The following is a 15,178-nucleotide window of genomic DNA, read 5'->3' as shown; positions in this document are numbered from 1 at the left end:
GTCCAACCTTTCCACTGTATAGGGTGAGCAAACTGAGACCCAGGGGAGGCCCTCATTTGTCTGGAGGTCACACGGTGAGTAGGAGGGGGGTCGCTAGAACAAGGGAGGGGGGCTTCCCGTGTTCCTGGGGGAAGGAGGTGTGTGTGTGTGAGAGTGATTTTTCCAGGGGGCTCACCGCCAACTGTGGCGGGGAACCGAGGCTCAGAGGTCACCCGCGAGCCCGGGGGCCTCGGGAGGGGGCAGGCCTGGCTGGTGGCCCGGCAGCTCAGCTGGGGGGGCGATAGGCAGAGGTTGGCGGTGTCGGAAGCCAAAGGCTTGGCCTCCCCGAGGGAGCCGCTTTCCCGGCCCGGGTCGGATCAATGGGCTGTAATTATACCGCGCCGGGCCCGGAGCCGGCGGGGAGGGAGCGGGAGCTGGCGGGAGGGAGGTGGTAGGAGGGGGGGAGCTCGGGCTGGAGGGACCCACGTTACTTTGATTGACAGCTTGGGCGGGCGCTGCGCGAGAGCTTCTGGGGATCGTAGTCTTTCCGAGATCCCCTGCTCCGGTCTCCTCTCGAGGCTGCGCTCGGGGAAACTGAGGCACGCAGAACCGCACCCCCAACCCCCGCCTACAAATAGGTCCACCCTCTCCCATCGGACCCACTGGGGACAAAATCTTAGTCCGTGCCAGCAGCCTCCAGGCTCGGGTTCGAGTCTCAGCTCTTCCCTGGGCGTCCAGCGTGACTTAGCTGCTCTCTGCCTCAGTTTCCCTATCTGTAAAATAGGGCGAAAGGCGCATAGCCTGCCCCGCCAGCGAAGTGCATATTGGACGAGAGACTATTATTTTTAAAGGGAGACACACCAAGCTTAAGAGGTGGTGTTTTCCCCTGGTTTTGGATAATAACGGAGCCAGATCTCCCCTCCATCCTTGCCGTACTCGGGCGTCCACGAGGGTCTCAGCATCGAAAGGAGGGGGAGCCACTTTCCCCACACCCTACCCGGAGCCCTGGCCGCCTTCCGATTGGCCCAGCCGATTCTAGTACCTCCTGCCATTGGCTCTCGGTACCCCGATCCCCATTGGCCACCTCACTTTGTGACGTCACGGACCCATGTGGGAGCGCCTCGGGCGGATTGGCTGGCGCACCTAGCCAACCACCGCCGAGAAAGGAATTTCCACAGTAGCTGGGGCGGTGAGGCTGATTTAAGGTGGTCTGAGCAATCCGGGGTCCCAGTGCCGCTTCTTAGCTTTTTCTTTTTTTCAAAAAATCAACATCCACATCATAAACACCCAGGCAGCGGCCTGGGAGTAGGAGAGAGAGAAGGAAGCTAAGCCCCTTTCCCCCATTTTGCAGACGGAGAAACTGAGACCCAGAGGGGCAGTGTAACACGCTGGATGGTGAACAAATTTCTGGATGAAATAAACGGGCTAGACTTTGCCCAGGCTGCCCTGGTGGCTCCTGCTCTGGCCAGATGTGGCATTTCAGCGAGTTATGGAGTAATAGGCTGGCTAAGGGTAACCCAGCATCTTACAGAACCGCTCTCATCCGAGCCTCACCCAATTCCGCCCACTGTCCCCAAAGCTGGGCTGCTGCTGCCGCTCAGAGCAAAACGTCTTGTCTTTCTGGCAGATCACACACACCAAGAGATGGTGTGTGTGTGTGGTCTTGTGGCTTCCCAGGCAATCCGCAATCCGTATTTATCTGCCCTTATAGAGTGTGCCTGGCAGAAGAAGCTAAAGACTGGGAGTTAGGGAAAGATCCCCTCCTCCAGGAAGCCTTCTCTGATAAGCCCTGCTTCCCCCTCTCTGTCCCTTCAGCCCTTGATCCCTCCCTCTGCCCTGGTACTGACAGCTTAGGTCAGGAAGTGTAGGAGTCCAGCTCTGTCTCCTTTCCCCACCCACCCTGGGAGCTCCGCAAGGGCAGAGCCTGGTACTCCAGTATCTAGCAGCAGGAGGAAGTGGTTATAGAGTAAATATTCATATATATATCTACCAAGGTCAGGATGTCTGTGTTCACCGTCCTGAGGGTGAGACAGGAGACTGGGCCTTGAAGAAGATATGGACCTTCTCTAGGCAGAAAAGGAGGGGAGGGAATTCCTGGTGGCAGAGATAACTGCATAGACAAAGGTGAGAAGTACACAGATTAGGAAATGTGTGTGGCAGGAGCAGAGGGTGTGTGTGAACTGGTGGAGGGAGGTGACACTGGGCAGGGTCAGATGGGGCAGGGCAGCCCAGGTCAGCTGGGGATTTGTCCCAAGGGCAATAGGGAGCCATGGAGGGTTTTATATGAGGGAGGAACAGACTCGAATTGAAGGCCACAGAGTGAAGGCTGCTTAGAGGCAGGAGGTGGCTTGTGGTCCAGGTGGGAGAAGCTGGTCTGGTCCAGGGCAGGGGCTGTGGGGATGGGGAAAAGGTTGTATGGCAGGTGAGAGGAAGAGAGGAGGGTAGGCAGATATTTAGGTCTCTGGTTGAGTGGGAACGGATCTGGGAAAAGATGCTGAGTTTGAGGGCCTGGGAGATGTCCAGGGGAGATGCCCAGTTGGTGGTGGACCCACAAGGCTGGGTCTCAGGGGAGGGGGGTGGAGGAGGAGAGAGCTTCAAGCCATCCTCCTGAAGGTAGTGACTGACAGGTGTGGGCCAAGGTGACATTCAGGTGAGCATCAGAGAGGTGAGGCTGCCCTGTGAAGGGCTGTGAAATGAGGGCCAAGAAGGGCCGTTGAGTTTGAGGAGATCAGGGGCTTTTGGCAAGAGAAGGCCCAGGAGAAGTTGGGGGTGGGGGTGGGGAACAGAGAATGAGAAGGGGGAACAGGAGGGTGTCACTATTTGGAGCCCAGGGAGGGGAGATGTTGGCCTCTCCAGGGGAAGCAAGACACCTCCTGCAAAGGGTTTGGAATAAGGACTTTGCAGGGCCCCAAGAACCTAGAATCACCAACTCTTAGCAACATGGAACTGTGGGACATCCTGCTTCCTAGAATTTCTGGGCAGCAAGGGCAGCAAGTGTGGCCGATGGTTTCTGGCTTCAGCTGGGCCAGCTGTTTCTTCTGGTCATCTACCTGCCTCCACTGCCTGCTCACTTATTGAGCACTTACTGTGTACCAGGGCCCTCAAGGACCAAGACAGGTGCTACCCCTGTACAGTGAATGAAAGAAACAATGAACAAAACAACCTGCAGGTAGACATTATTGTTGTTGTCGAGTCGATTCCAACTCATGGCGACTCCATGTACGCCGAGTAAAACTACTCCAAAGGGTTTTCAAGGCTGTGACCCTTCAGAAGCAGATCACCAGGCCTTTCTTTGGAGGTGCCTCTGGGTGGGTTCGAATACCTAACCTTTCTGCTAAAGTCCAGTGCTTAACTGTTCGCACCAACAAAAGGCATTAAGAATAAAGAGAGGATATGGTAGGTGAAAGATGCTAAATGAGGTGACTTTCTGAGGAGGTGACATCTGAGCTGAGACCTGAATGATGAGCAGCAGGGAAGAGTGTTCCAGGAAGACGGGACAGCATGTGCAAAGGCCCTGAGGCAGAACTGTGCGCCTGGTGTTTCGGAGGGACATCAGGGAGGACCATGTGGCTGGAGGAGAATTAAGTGAGGGGGAGAGAGGAGATTGGTGCGTTCAGGGAGGTGAGGGGGAGAGGTTTGTGCAGGCCTTGTGGGGAGAGGAGAGTTTGGATGTTATTCCAATGGCAGCAGGGAGCCATTGAATACTTTTCCAACACATAGGCTCATATCTATCCCCAGGATCTCCCTTCCCCTCTTCTAGTCACCCTAGATAAGTAAGTCCCTTCGGACATAGCGGTTAGGAGCTCGGCTGCTAACAAAAAGGTCGGCCGTTGGAATCCCTCAGGCACTTTTGGAAAGCCTATAGGGCAGTTCTGTCCTATAGGGTCGCTATGAGCCAAAATCTACTCAGTGGCAATGGGTTGGTTTTTTCTTGTCAATCTCTAGCACTGCTCCCTAATCTCTTCCCTTGTACACACAAAAAACTCCGTAATTGCCAAGCTGGGGGTTTGCCTTGGCTGTTCCCTGTTTCTCTCGAAACCAGAGAGGGCAGGAATTTTTTCTTCTTCATCTGCCCTTGTATTCCTGATGCCCGGAAGGCTGTCGACACAGAGTAGGTGTTCAATAAATAGCTGTCAGGCTGCCTTTAGGTTCACTGAGGGGCTTTTGTACCTGTTCACTCACTCACCTGTCAACACAGGTGTGGACATTGATGCAGGGCAAGTGTTTTCTCTTTCGTTCCCTGCTTGGCCCCAGTACCTACAGCAGTGCCCAGCCAGGGGCCTATGGAGGAAAAATAGCGCCTGGGGCAATTAAATTGCTGAATGATCTCTCACAGCTGGCAATGAAAACTGTGATGGCCAATGGCATCTGCTCATCGGCGCCCGCGGCAAGCCGCGTCCCCTACCTGCCTCTCCCACCTCAGTTAGGCTTCTGGCCTGGACCACAGTAGATGTGCAATACATGTTTGTAGATTGACTCGTTGAATGGCCCTGAGGTTTCTACAACGTGCGAACAAGAACCTCCCACCTCCAGGTGTGTGCGAGGGATGATTATTGAATGTGTGTGGTCTGAGGAGGACGATGGAGTCCTGTCCTCAGGGAAACCTTTAATGGCAGAGATTTGGTTCTCTATTCTAAGCGGCACCTGGCCTCTGCATTCTAGAAGCCCACAGTCTGAGCGGGGAGACAGCCCAGCCTGCTGGTGGTAGCCATCGGGACACCTTCTCCCATCCCAGGTTCGGCTCATAGCTGTTCACGTCCCACCATCTTCAGCACCGCTGTACAAATGAGAATACTGAGGCCTGGCCCAAGCTAGACCTGGGTGGCAACAGGCTCTACTCCCTACACTCTCAAGAGTGTTCATACTATGCCTTCCTCTGTCACCTTTCCTGCGCGCTCTTGGCACTGGCTGCTTCCTCCAGGTTTTTAAATCTTAGCGAATGTCACCTGGCTTTGGGGACCATTTCTGGCCCCAAACTGCCCCCCCCCGCCTCCAGACAGTGGGCGATCAAATATTTGTCTCATTGCTTCACGTCCCTCGCTTTCTCTCTTGGGCCCCCTCCCAGGTGGGGACAGTTTGAGGGATTGGACGCTAGCCTCAGTTTCCCCATTGGTCCAAAGAAAACGGTGGGTTCCCACAGCGCGTGGGAGGGGCAGGAGGCGCAGGAGCGCGGGGACCCCCGGCTGGGGGCGAGAGGTGGGGGCGAAGGTGGGTGGGGCGGGCCGGGCGCGCCGGGCGGGCGGGGTGGGGGGGCGCCGGCGCCACCTTAAGGCGGCTCAGCCCGCGGCTCCCGGCCGAGCCCCGCCGGAGGGAGGCGGCTCCGCGCGGGGCCCGCCGCCCGCGCCACCGCCGAACCCCGGCCGCGGCCGCCCGACCTTCTGAGCGGGCGGTGCGGGCGCCCGGCCTCGCTCCCCGCCCGCGCGGAGCGCCCCTGGCCGGGGAAGGGGGCTTGGGTGCCCTCTCTCCGTCCCTGCGTCCCTGGGCGCCCTCGGGGGCGCCAGGGACTCCCGGGTCCCCTGCCCGCCGCCGGTTCGCCCAGCTCCTGCTTTCTCCGGCGTCTCCCCCAGCCCTCCTCCCCGGGCCCCCCCATATCGTGCAACCCCGGCGGCGGCGCGGGGGGCCTCCCAGAGCGGCAGGATGTACCCCCAGGGAAGGCACCCGGTGAGTGGGGGTCCGGCACTGCGGGGGAGGGGGCCCCGGCGTCTGGGACCTCTGACCCCCACGTCCTCCCAACCCCCAGACCCCGCTCCAGTCCGGCCAGCCCTTCAAGTTCTCAATCTTGGAGATCTGCGACCGGATCAAAGAAGAATTCCAGTTTCTTCAGGCTCAGTACCACAGGTGAGGGGAGGGTGGGGGCAACAGGGGGCTCACCCTGGGGATAGAAGAGGGTCCGTGGGGTCTGAGGGGTGGGGCTCGGTGGAGGCGGGGCCTTCGGGTGGAAGGCTGGGTCGCAGGGCTTGGGGGGGGCGAGGGGAGGCTGTCAGGTAGTAGCACAGGTGAGGTGGGGGAAGGGGATAGGGCCACCAGCAGGCACTGGGCACCTGGGAAGGGATGGGGAGGGACAGGGACCTGGAGGTGGGGAAGGTTTGGAAGGGCTACTGTGGAATTGGGGAGGGGGCAGCGGGACCCATCAGTTTGGAAACTGGCCCAGATGGGGTGCGGGTCTCTTGCTGGGGGCAGGGGCCAGCAGGATCCATGCCCTCTCCTTCCCAGCCTCAAGCTGGAATGTGAGAAGCTGGCCAGTGAGAAGACAGAAATGCAGAGACATTATGTCATGGTGAGGGGGGCTATCCTGGGGCAAGTGGGAGGAGGAGTGAGCTGTGGGTGGTAAACCTGACTCCCTGAACCCCCACCCCAGGGGTCGGCTTTATTTTCCCTGTCCGTAAATTGGACTGGTTTGGATTCCAGGCTCTTGAGAAAAATGGGACAAGGCTGTCCACTCTCCTCCCCAGCATGTCTGTCTCTGAGGGAACAGGGTCTCTGGGCACCTCCTACCTGCCTCCCCTGGCTGGGCAGAGTGAAGGGGCCGCTCCAGGCAGAACCTCTGCTTTCTCCTCTGGGTTTCCCCTCTGGGGCCCCATGGGGCTGAGAGGGTCTGTGTCTTGCTCAGACTCCTCCAGCCAGGGAGCTTTTGGAAGACCCCAGTGTCACGCAGCACAGGTCGGAACATTGCTTGGCCCTCTGGACATTACCACTCTGGCTTTTCCTTTTCAGTACTATGAGATGTCATACGGGCTCAACATCGAAATGCATAAGCAGGTAACTGAGTGTGTGTTTGTGAGTGGGTGGCGGGGTCAGCAGGGGTGGTGGAGGCCTGGAAACTCTGGGTGGACACAAAATAGGAGGAGTCTTATCCAGAACACTGCAAAGGTCCTAGAGGAAAAATCGGGGACCAGGGAGGCAGATTTTGCACCTAATGGGAGGAAGACGATTCTCAGTTTCTGGGGACATTGTCCAGCAGCTGGCGCCATCCAGCAGAGAGGTGGGGAGGGCCAAGGAGGACCCTTAACAGAGCCTGGGCAGCCAAGTCAGGAAGGCTGTGGAGGGACTCCCACCCCTGCAAGGGACTGGATGGATGGTCTTGGGGCTCCCTTTCAGCCCTGAGAGTCTGAAGTTTTGAGATGGATCCTGAAGGTCTGAGTGGACCTCAAAGTTCTGTTGCTATTTTGAGGGTTATGTGGGATTGGCCAGAAGGTTCTGAGATAGTTTTCAAGGCCTTGAATTTGATTCCATGGTTCAGACTGACCACAAGGTTCTGAGATAGACATTAAGGTTCTGAAACTGTTCTTAAGGCTCTGAGATAGACCTCTAACATGCCCACCTACAGTTTCCAGGCCCCCACCCTCCCAGCTGAACACCTCAAGCTTTTGAACTGTTCTCAAGGTTCTGAAGCTTCTGAATGCAGTCTGAAGTTTCTGAGATATACTTTGAGGTTCTAAGATAGACCTCCTAAGTGCTGAGATGGGTTACAAGGCTCTGAGACAGTCTCCAGACTTCTGAGTGTGCTCTCAAGGCTCTGAGATAGATCTCAAGGTTCTGAGATAGACCTCAAGGTTCTGATATAGACTTCAAAGTTCTGAGGTAGACCTCAAGGTTCTGAGGTAGATCTCAGGATTCTGAGGTACACCTCAAGCTTCTGAGGTAGATCTCAAGCTTCTGAGATACACCTCAAGCTTCTGAGGTAGACATCAAGCTTCTGAGGTAGACCTCAAGCTTTTGAGATACACCTCAAGGTTCTGAGATACATCTCAAGGTTCTGAGGTGGACCTCAAGGTTCTGAGGTGGACCTCAAGGTTCTGAGGTAGACCTCAAAGTTCTATGACTATCGCCAAGATTGAGATAGACTTCAAGGTTCTGAGATAAACCTCGAGTTTCTGAGATACAACTCAAGATTATGAGATTGACATCTATGTGTTGAGATTGGTCACAAGGTTCTGAGGCCATCCCCAAGCTTCTGAGCGTGGTTTCAAGGTTCTAAGATAGACCTGAAGGCTCTGAAATTGACGTCAACGGTCTGAGATTAACCCCAATATTTCTAAGCCTGACCTAGAGGTTCTTTGATGGTTCCTAAGGTGATAAGCATGGACCCAAGGTTCTGAGATTGACTCTGTCCATCAGAATATTAGAATCAGTGGGTGGTGTCAAGTATATGGGACTTCTGCGTGGGTGAGGAGAAGATGTAGAGGGGCTGGGTGTGTGGGATGCCAGGAGTGCTTTCCCCGGGTGGGTTTTGGGGCTGCTAGTTCTGATGAAGGAAGAAGGGGGCTGCGTGCCCCGAGCATGGTGTGGTTATATGGGTGCCTGGAATAAACCCCACTGGTACGGGATTGGAGAGGTGGGGGAGGGGCTGACAGACTGGGTTCCTGCCTCCTGCACAGATCTCACTGGCAGAGCTCCCTGGAGCTCGGGCCAGACACCGCAATGGCCAGCAGTGACGGTGTAGGTCTGTTCTGTTGGCCCAGCCTCGGCCACAACCCTCCCGCACACAGACAGACAGACAGACAGACAGACAGACACACATAACCCAGACATATGCAGGAAACCAAGCCAAAACCCACTGCCATCAGGTCAATTCCGACTCACAGTGACCCTACAGGATGGAGTAGATCTCCCCCATAGGGTTTCCAGGGCTGTAATCTACAGAAGCAGACTGCCACATCTTTCTCCTGCAGAGCAGCTGGTAGGCTCAAACAACCGACTTTCTGGTTAGCAGCGAGCGCTTACCCTCTATGCCACCAGGGCTCCTTATCACACCACGGACACAAAATAGACCTACACGTGACAGATACACCATCCACCAGACACAGCCACACACAACAGAGACTCACAGGAAACAGCCCTAGAGACACCCAGCTCAGACACAAACCCCACCCAGATACATAGCAGGCCTGTAACTCAGGCAGACAAAAAACACGTGCATGGTCATGCCCACGCCCCTCCTTCCTGTCCACACAACTTCCGGCTTTGGGATGCCTCTGACCCAGACCCTGTCCTGGACAAAACCCCCATTCCTGGTTCTTACCTTTAGTGGGGGGCACTGGGATCTCTACCTCTGACCCCGCCTCGTGGTAGATCAGCCCCAGGTGGCACACTAGACCCAGAGAGTGACTGTGACTACTCAACTCTGCGGTTGTAACCGCCATAGACAATGTGTAAATGAATGCATGTGGCTGTGTGTGCTAATAAAACTTTATTTACAAAAAAAAGCAGAGGGCCAAATTAGAGCTTAGCCAGGGCTTGAACCCAAAACTCTGGGCGTTGGTTGCTCTCTTGTTTCTGATGAACCCAAAGCTTCCAAGCCCCTAGCATCTGGCTATCACCTGGCAAACGCCCCCCCCCCCCCCGCCCCGGGCTCTGGTCTTCGAGTCCCAAGGCTGCCCTGAGTATCAGCTGGACAAAGGTCCCAAGTTCCATCTTCAGCCTCAGTAGGGTCTGAGTCCATCCCTTGGCCCAAGCCTGGCTGGCCTGTTTCCCCATTTGCACCTGTGGATAAGAATCCCTCACCCTAACCCGGTGCCCATGGAGTCGATTCCGACTCGTAGCGACCCTATAGGACAGAGTAAAACTGCCCCATAGAGCTTCCAAGGAGCACCTGGTAGATTCAAACTGCGTTCCTTTGGTTAGCAGCCATAGCACTTAACCACCATGACACCAGGGTTTTCTCCCTCACCCTAAAGCTTGGCAAATGTTTGCCCCACCCGGGAGTTGAGGGGCTGCTCCGAGGGGCTCCCCCTCCAAGTCTCTACCCAATTGCTCCCTGCCAGGCCGAGATTGTGAAGCGCCTCAGCGGCATCTGTGCTCAGATTGTCCCCTTCCTGACCCAGGAGGTGAGTGAGCCTGGTGGGGGCCGGGGCAGGGAGCTGGGACGAAATTGGAGGGGCGCAGTCTGGCTCAGGTAGTCAGGGGGTGTGAGCACCAGGGAGAGGCGGGGGCAGGGGCTGAAGGGGTGGAGGGAGGGGCTGGTGGAACCTTGTCAACTCAGGTGAGCAGTGGGGGCTTTTACATTGATCAGTAGCAGGGTGATCCTGCCGTGTGACCTCTAGCAAGCTGCTCGCCCTCTCTGTGCTTCTGTTTCATTTTTTTCTTCTTTTAATTATTGTGGTGAAATATATACACCAAAACGACAACTTCTACGTTTACAGTTCAGTGACATAGATTACATTTTTCCCACGTGCAGCCGTTCTGTCCTTTTCCAAATCACTCCACCACCAGGAACATAAATTCAGTGGCCCCCAAACTGAGAGTCCCTCTGACCGTCCTGTCTTACCGCTGGTAACCACTGATAATCTTCGGTTTCTGTACACTTGTTTATTTCACATAAGTGAGATCATACAGTATTTGTCCTTTTGCGACAGACTTCTTTCCCTCAGCGTGACGTTTTCAAGGTTCATCCGCGTTGTGGCAGCACGTGGAATTCCTTCCTCTCTGTGGCTGTGTAATATCCCCTCGTGTGTACAGACCATGGCTGTGTAATATCCCGTTGTGTGTACAGACCACGTTGTGTCCCATTCATCTGCTGATGGACATTTTGGTTGTTTCCACCTTCTGGCTCACGTGAAAAATGCCTCAATGAACATTGGTATACGGGTTTCTGTTTGTGTTCCTGCCTTCTTTTCTCCTGGCCTATACCTAGGAGTGGAATCCTGGGTCATGTGGTGGCTCTGTGTTCAACTTTTTGAGGACCCGAGGAAATATTTTCCACAGCGGCTGCACCATTTTACACTCACGCCAGCAGTGGTGTGCCTCTGTTTTTCATCAGTGTTGGCGTGAAGTTTACCAGTCGTACCGGTTGCCATCGCGTTATATCCAGCTCATGGAAACCCACGTGTCAGAGTAGAACTGTGCTCTATCAGGTTTTCAGTGGCTGATATTTCAGAAGTAGATTGCCAGGCCTTTCTTCCGAGGTGCCTCTGGGTGGACTCCAACCTTTTGGTTAGCAGCTGAGCACCCTCAATGTTTGTATCACCCAGGGGACTCCCTGCCAAAATGTGGATGAAGCTTAAAACATGATGTTAACAGAAAGAACCCAGATACAAAAGACAACTTACAGAAAAAGCCCGTAAAATAGTTCCAAACAGGGAAATCTAAGCAGGTTTAAGAGCGCGATCATAGGTGGTGCGGTTATACAGAACAGCACAGAAATTATTGCCACCGAGGTAGGGAGCAGGGAAAGAGGGCATTATCATGGGGTGGGCCGTACGGGGGCTTATAGGGGCTGGTGATGTCCATTTCTCGACCTGGGTGGTTGGTATCCAGGTATTGATTCATAGCTGGCTCTAAGCCCAGGATGACTTTGCTCTCAGGATGCATTTGTGGGTATCATGACTGGGGGAGGGGGTGCTACTGGCATTGAGTGGGTGGAGGCCAGGGATGCTGTCTAATACCCTGCAGTGACACAACACCCCACCCCAAAGAAGGATTGGACCTCAATTGTCAGCAGTGCTGAAGGAGAGAGGCCCTGTGTTCATTATTTGGAAAACATTGATTTTGATCCCTGCTTACACCGGACACCAAAATAAATTCACGATGGGTAGATGGTGTAAACCAGGGGGACCCTCCAGCCCTTGTGATTTCCCTCCTCTCTCCTCCTCACTCAGTGTGTGTATTTAAATGTGGGCAGCATCCTAAGATGTCAGTAGGTCAGGTGATTATGGGACACAGAGTCTCGGGGGGGTCACTGGAATCCCCTAACCCAGGTGTTCTCACCTGGTGTGATTCTGCCCCCCAGGGGGATTCTGCCCCCAGGGTGATGTCTGAGGACATTTGTGGGTGTCACGACTGGGGGGAGGGGTACTACTGGCATCAAGTGGGTGGAAGGCAGGGATGCTGCCCAACATCCTACAGTGCACAGGACACCCCACACCAGAGAAGGAGCCAGCTATGTCAGCAGTGCCGAGGGGAGATTTATAATGATTTATAATGATTCATTTGAACTGCACATATATGTTTCTTTTTCTGCATATTTATTTCACAAATTATAAAAGAAATAGAGGAAGGGAAAGAGAAAGCAAAGAAGAACAGCAAGGGGTGGGGTGAGAATGAAAGTGGGAGAGGAGAGGCTGGGCCCCAGAGGGCATTGCTGGGCCAGATCGGGGCTCAGAGCAGACTGAGGGGTACTCTGGCCTTTGGGGTGCCCTGACCACCCCCTCCCCATGTTCCCTCCCTCAGCACCAGCAGCAGGTGCTGCAGGCTGTGGAGCGAGCCAAGCAGGTGACCGTTGGGGAATTGAACAGTCTCATTGGGGTGAGTCCTCTTGGCCCCTGCCCAGGCTTCTGGAGACTTCCGCTCCTAAGAGCTCTGGCACCGAGGAGGTGCTAAAGCTTGGGGGGGCGTGGCGGGGAGGCAGCTGGCCTGGGCTCTGCAGTCTCTGCCCAAACCCTACTGCACAGAGTCTTCAATGGCTGAGCTTTCAGAAGTAGTTGGCCAGGCCTTTCTTCCGAGGCACCTCTTGGGCCTCGGGCACTCCTGGCAGCCTGCCGCTGCCCGCCCTGGCCCATCCCTCCTCCTCTCTAGCAGCAGCAGCTCCAGCCGCTGTCCCACCACACCCCCCCTGTGCCCCTCACCCCACGCCCAGCTGGGCTGGTAGGCAGCAGTGCCACGGGACTGCTCGCCTTGTCCGGAGCGCTGGCTGCCCAGGCTCAGCTGGCAGCGGCTGCCAAGGAAGACCGGGCAGGCTTGGAGGCTGAGGGATCCCGAGGTGAGTGAGCAGTATGAAGTGGCATTGGCTGGGGGCGTTGAGGTGGGGTGAGGACTGGCAGGCTCCAAACTCATTGAAACCTAAGGGATTGAATGAGGAGAGCTGTGGGGCAGCGGTGTTCAGCTTCACCACCAACTGCCTGTATGTCCTTGGACAAGTCAGTGTCCCTCTCTGGTCATCGGTCTGAATGGGGTAGGAGAGAGCGGGGGCTGGAAGGAAGCAAGGGCAGGGAGATTCTGAGCGGGAAGAGGGCTTTATAAACTGTTGAGGGCCGTGCCCTCTGCACCACGAGATTGCTTACCCTCATTCTTTTCCCTCTCCCCTTTCTCCTCACTCCCCATCTGCCAGCAGAGAGAGCTCCCAGCAGGGTAAGTTGAGGGGCTCCTGGGAACTAGTCCTCCTGCGTGACATTTGCTCTGTGATAGCAGGTGGCTGAAGCTGGTTGTTCCCAGCCACACTGCGATTTTCAAACTGCCTTGCCCAGAGCTGTTTCAGTGTGGTCACTATGGGAAGACCCACCCCACTTCTGCCAAACAAGTCTCCCCTTGTCTGTTTTATTTATGTAATTTTTTCGATCTTGGACCAGGTCCGTGGGTGGTGCAAGCAGTTTGAGCTCGATTACTAATCCAAATGTTGGCCATTCAAACCCACCCAGCGGTACAGGGGAAGAAGGGCCTGGTGATCTGCTTCTGTAAAGATCGTTGTTGGTTGCTGTCAAGTAGATTCCAACTCGTGTGTAAAGATTATAGCCAAGAAAGCCCTATGGAGCAGTTCTACTCTGACACACATGGGGTTGCCATGAGTCAGAGCTGATTTCAGCAGCAATGGGTTTTTGGTTTTTTTCGATCTTGAACTTTTTTGCAATTAAGTACGTTAACGCATGCCCATGGTACTCTTCTACCCGTCCTTTCGCTCGCTAACTTTTCCATCATCCGTTCCGTATTACCGTCTACAAGCATGCCCAACAGAAATAGAACGCCAGTCATGTATATACATTTTTTTTCAAAAATTCCACTGATAATGTAGTCAGTATTTCTCCATTTTATTTTAACCCACCTTTAAAAAAATCATGGTAAAGATATACATACCGTACCATCTGCTGTCCAGTCGACGCCGATTCACGTCAGCCCCACAAGCGCCGGAGTAGAACTATGCTCCGTAGCGTTGTCAATGGCTGATTTTTCGGAAGTAGGTGGCCAGGCCTTTCTTCTGAGGTACCTCTGCGTGGACTTGAACTGCCGACCTTTCAGGTAGCAGCCAAGTGTGTTCACTATTTGCACCACCCAGGGAGTCCGAACATAACATAAAATTGACCACTTTAGCCATTTTTGAGTGTAAAATTCAGTGGCGTTAATTACGTCCACACTGCTGTGTTACCGTCACTACTATCCATTTCCAGGCCTTTTTTATTATCCAGAACAGAGACTCTGCCCGTTAAAGAGGCACTCCCCGCTAGACCCTCCCCCGGCCCCTCATAACCTCTATCCGACTTTCTGTCTCTATAAATTTGCCTATTCTGTGCTGGTGGCTGTTGTGTGTGCCGTCAGGACAATGCCAACTCATAGCAATCTCATGTGACAGAGTAGGGCTGGCTGCCCCATGGAGCTTCGTAAGCTGTAAGCTTTACAGAAGCAGATTGCCAGGTCTTTCTCTTACAGAGCCGCTGGGTGGGCTCCAACCGCCAACCTTTCGGTTGGCAGCCGAGCGCTTAACCACTGCGCCACGGGGGCTCCTTTGGCCTATTCTAGATACCACTATCGATGGAGTCATAGGCTGTTGTTTTGTCATTTTGTGTCTGACGTATTTGCTCAGCATGATGTCTTCAAGGCCATCCATGGCCTAGCGTGTATCAGCACTTCATTTCTCAGTCCGGCTGAGTGACATGCCCCCGTGTGGATGGACCACGCTGCGTTTATCCAGCACCTGTTGATGGACACTTGGGTTGTTGCCACCTTTGGGCGGTTGTGCACAGCGCTGCAGTGAGCACGTGTGCACAAGTATCTGATCGTTCTCTTTTTGAACGGCCGCGTGGCTTTCCATCCTACAGTCGTACCACACTTAATCTCCTAGTGGCCCCCATCACGCTCAGCGCAGCTTTGAATCCCCCTGTGTGTATCTTTGCATATGTGTCGAGGCTCCCATCTGTTGAGAACTTAGCATCCAGCCTGCCCTGGGAAAGTCCCATTTCCCAGATGGGAAGCTTGAGGTCCAGGCATCCCTCCCGGCTGGATTTCTTACCTGTCTGGTCAGTCGGGCTTCGAGATGAGATTTCCATTGAAGGAAGGGTTCCTCAACCACAGCATTTGAAATAATTGCCTCTTGGAAGGCCCCATTGTACAGACTTGGAAACTGAGGCCCAGAAAAGGAAAAAAGCTGCCTGATGCTCCCACAGGGGGGCTGCCCTCTCGGGTGGGTATCGGTGTTGGCTGAGTCTTTGCCCTGCCCTGGCTGGGGGCCCATGGCCCCACCCTTGGGGGCTGTGCCATCAGTGTCCTGGATTAA

The 15,178-nt window shown here is 54.8% G+C and overlaps 1 protein-coding gene across 6 annotated transcripts in view; it reads left to right on the top strand.

Moving 5' to 3' along the window:
• The first annotated feature begins 5,512 nt into the window (after nt 1-5,512).
• TLE2 (TLE family member 2, transcriptional corepressor) overlaps nt 5,513-15,178 on the top strand; it is a 28,869-nt gene continuing 19,203 nt past the window's right edge. The window contains exons 1-8 of one of the 6 annotated variants that reach the window (XM_064280243.1): nt 5,513-5,640; nt 5,720-5,817; nt 6,193-6,256; nt 6,694-6,738; nt 9,744-9,806; nt 12,148-12,222; nt 12,493-12,676; nt 13,028-13,044. In XM_064280243.1, coding sequence (XP_064136313.1) covers nt 5,617-5,640; nt 5,720-5,817; nt 6,193-6,256; nt 6,694-6,738; nt 9,744-9,806; nt 12,148-12,222; nt 12,493-12,676; nt 13,028-13,044 — 570 coding nt within the window. In that variant the 5' untranslated portion in view covers nt 5,513-5,616. Of the gene's footprint in view, nt 5,641-5,719; nt 5,818-6,192; nt 6,257-6,693; nt 6,739-9,743; nt 9,807-12,147; nt 12,223-12,492; nt 12,677-13,024; nt 13,045-15,178 lie in introns of those variants that run through there. The other 5 variants (XM_064280242.1, XM_023540934.2, XM_064280245.1 and 2 more) reach the window with 5 other exon arrangements.

This window comes from Loxodonta africana, chromosome 3, assembly GCF_030014295.1.
Source record: "Loxodonta africana isolate mLoxAfr1 chromosome 3, mLoxAfr1.hap2, whole genome shotgun sequence".
Taxonomy (NCBI): Eukaryota; Metazoa; Chordata; class Mammalia; order Proboscidea; family Elephantidae; genus Loxodonta; species Loxodonta africana.
The sequence above is the reverse complement of the archived record's forward strand: the minus strand, read 5'-3'. Positions and strand labels throughout refer to the sequence as shown.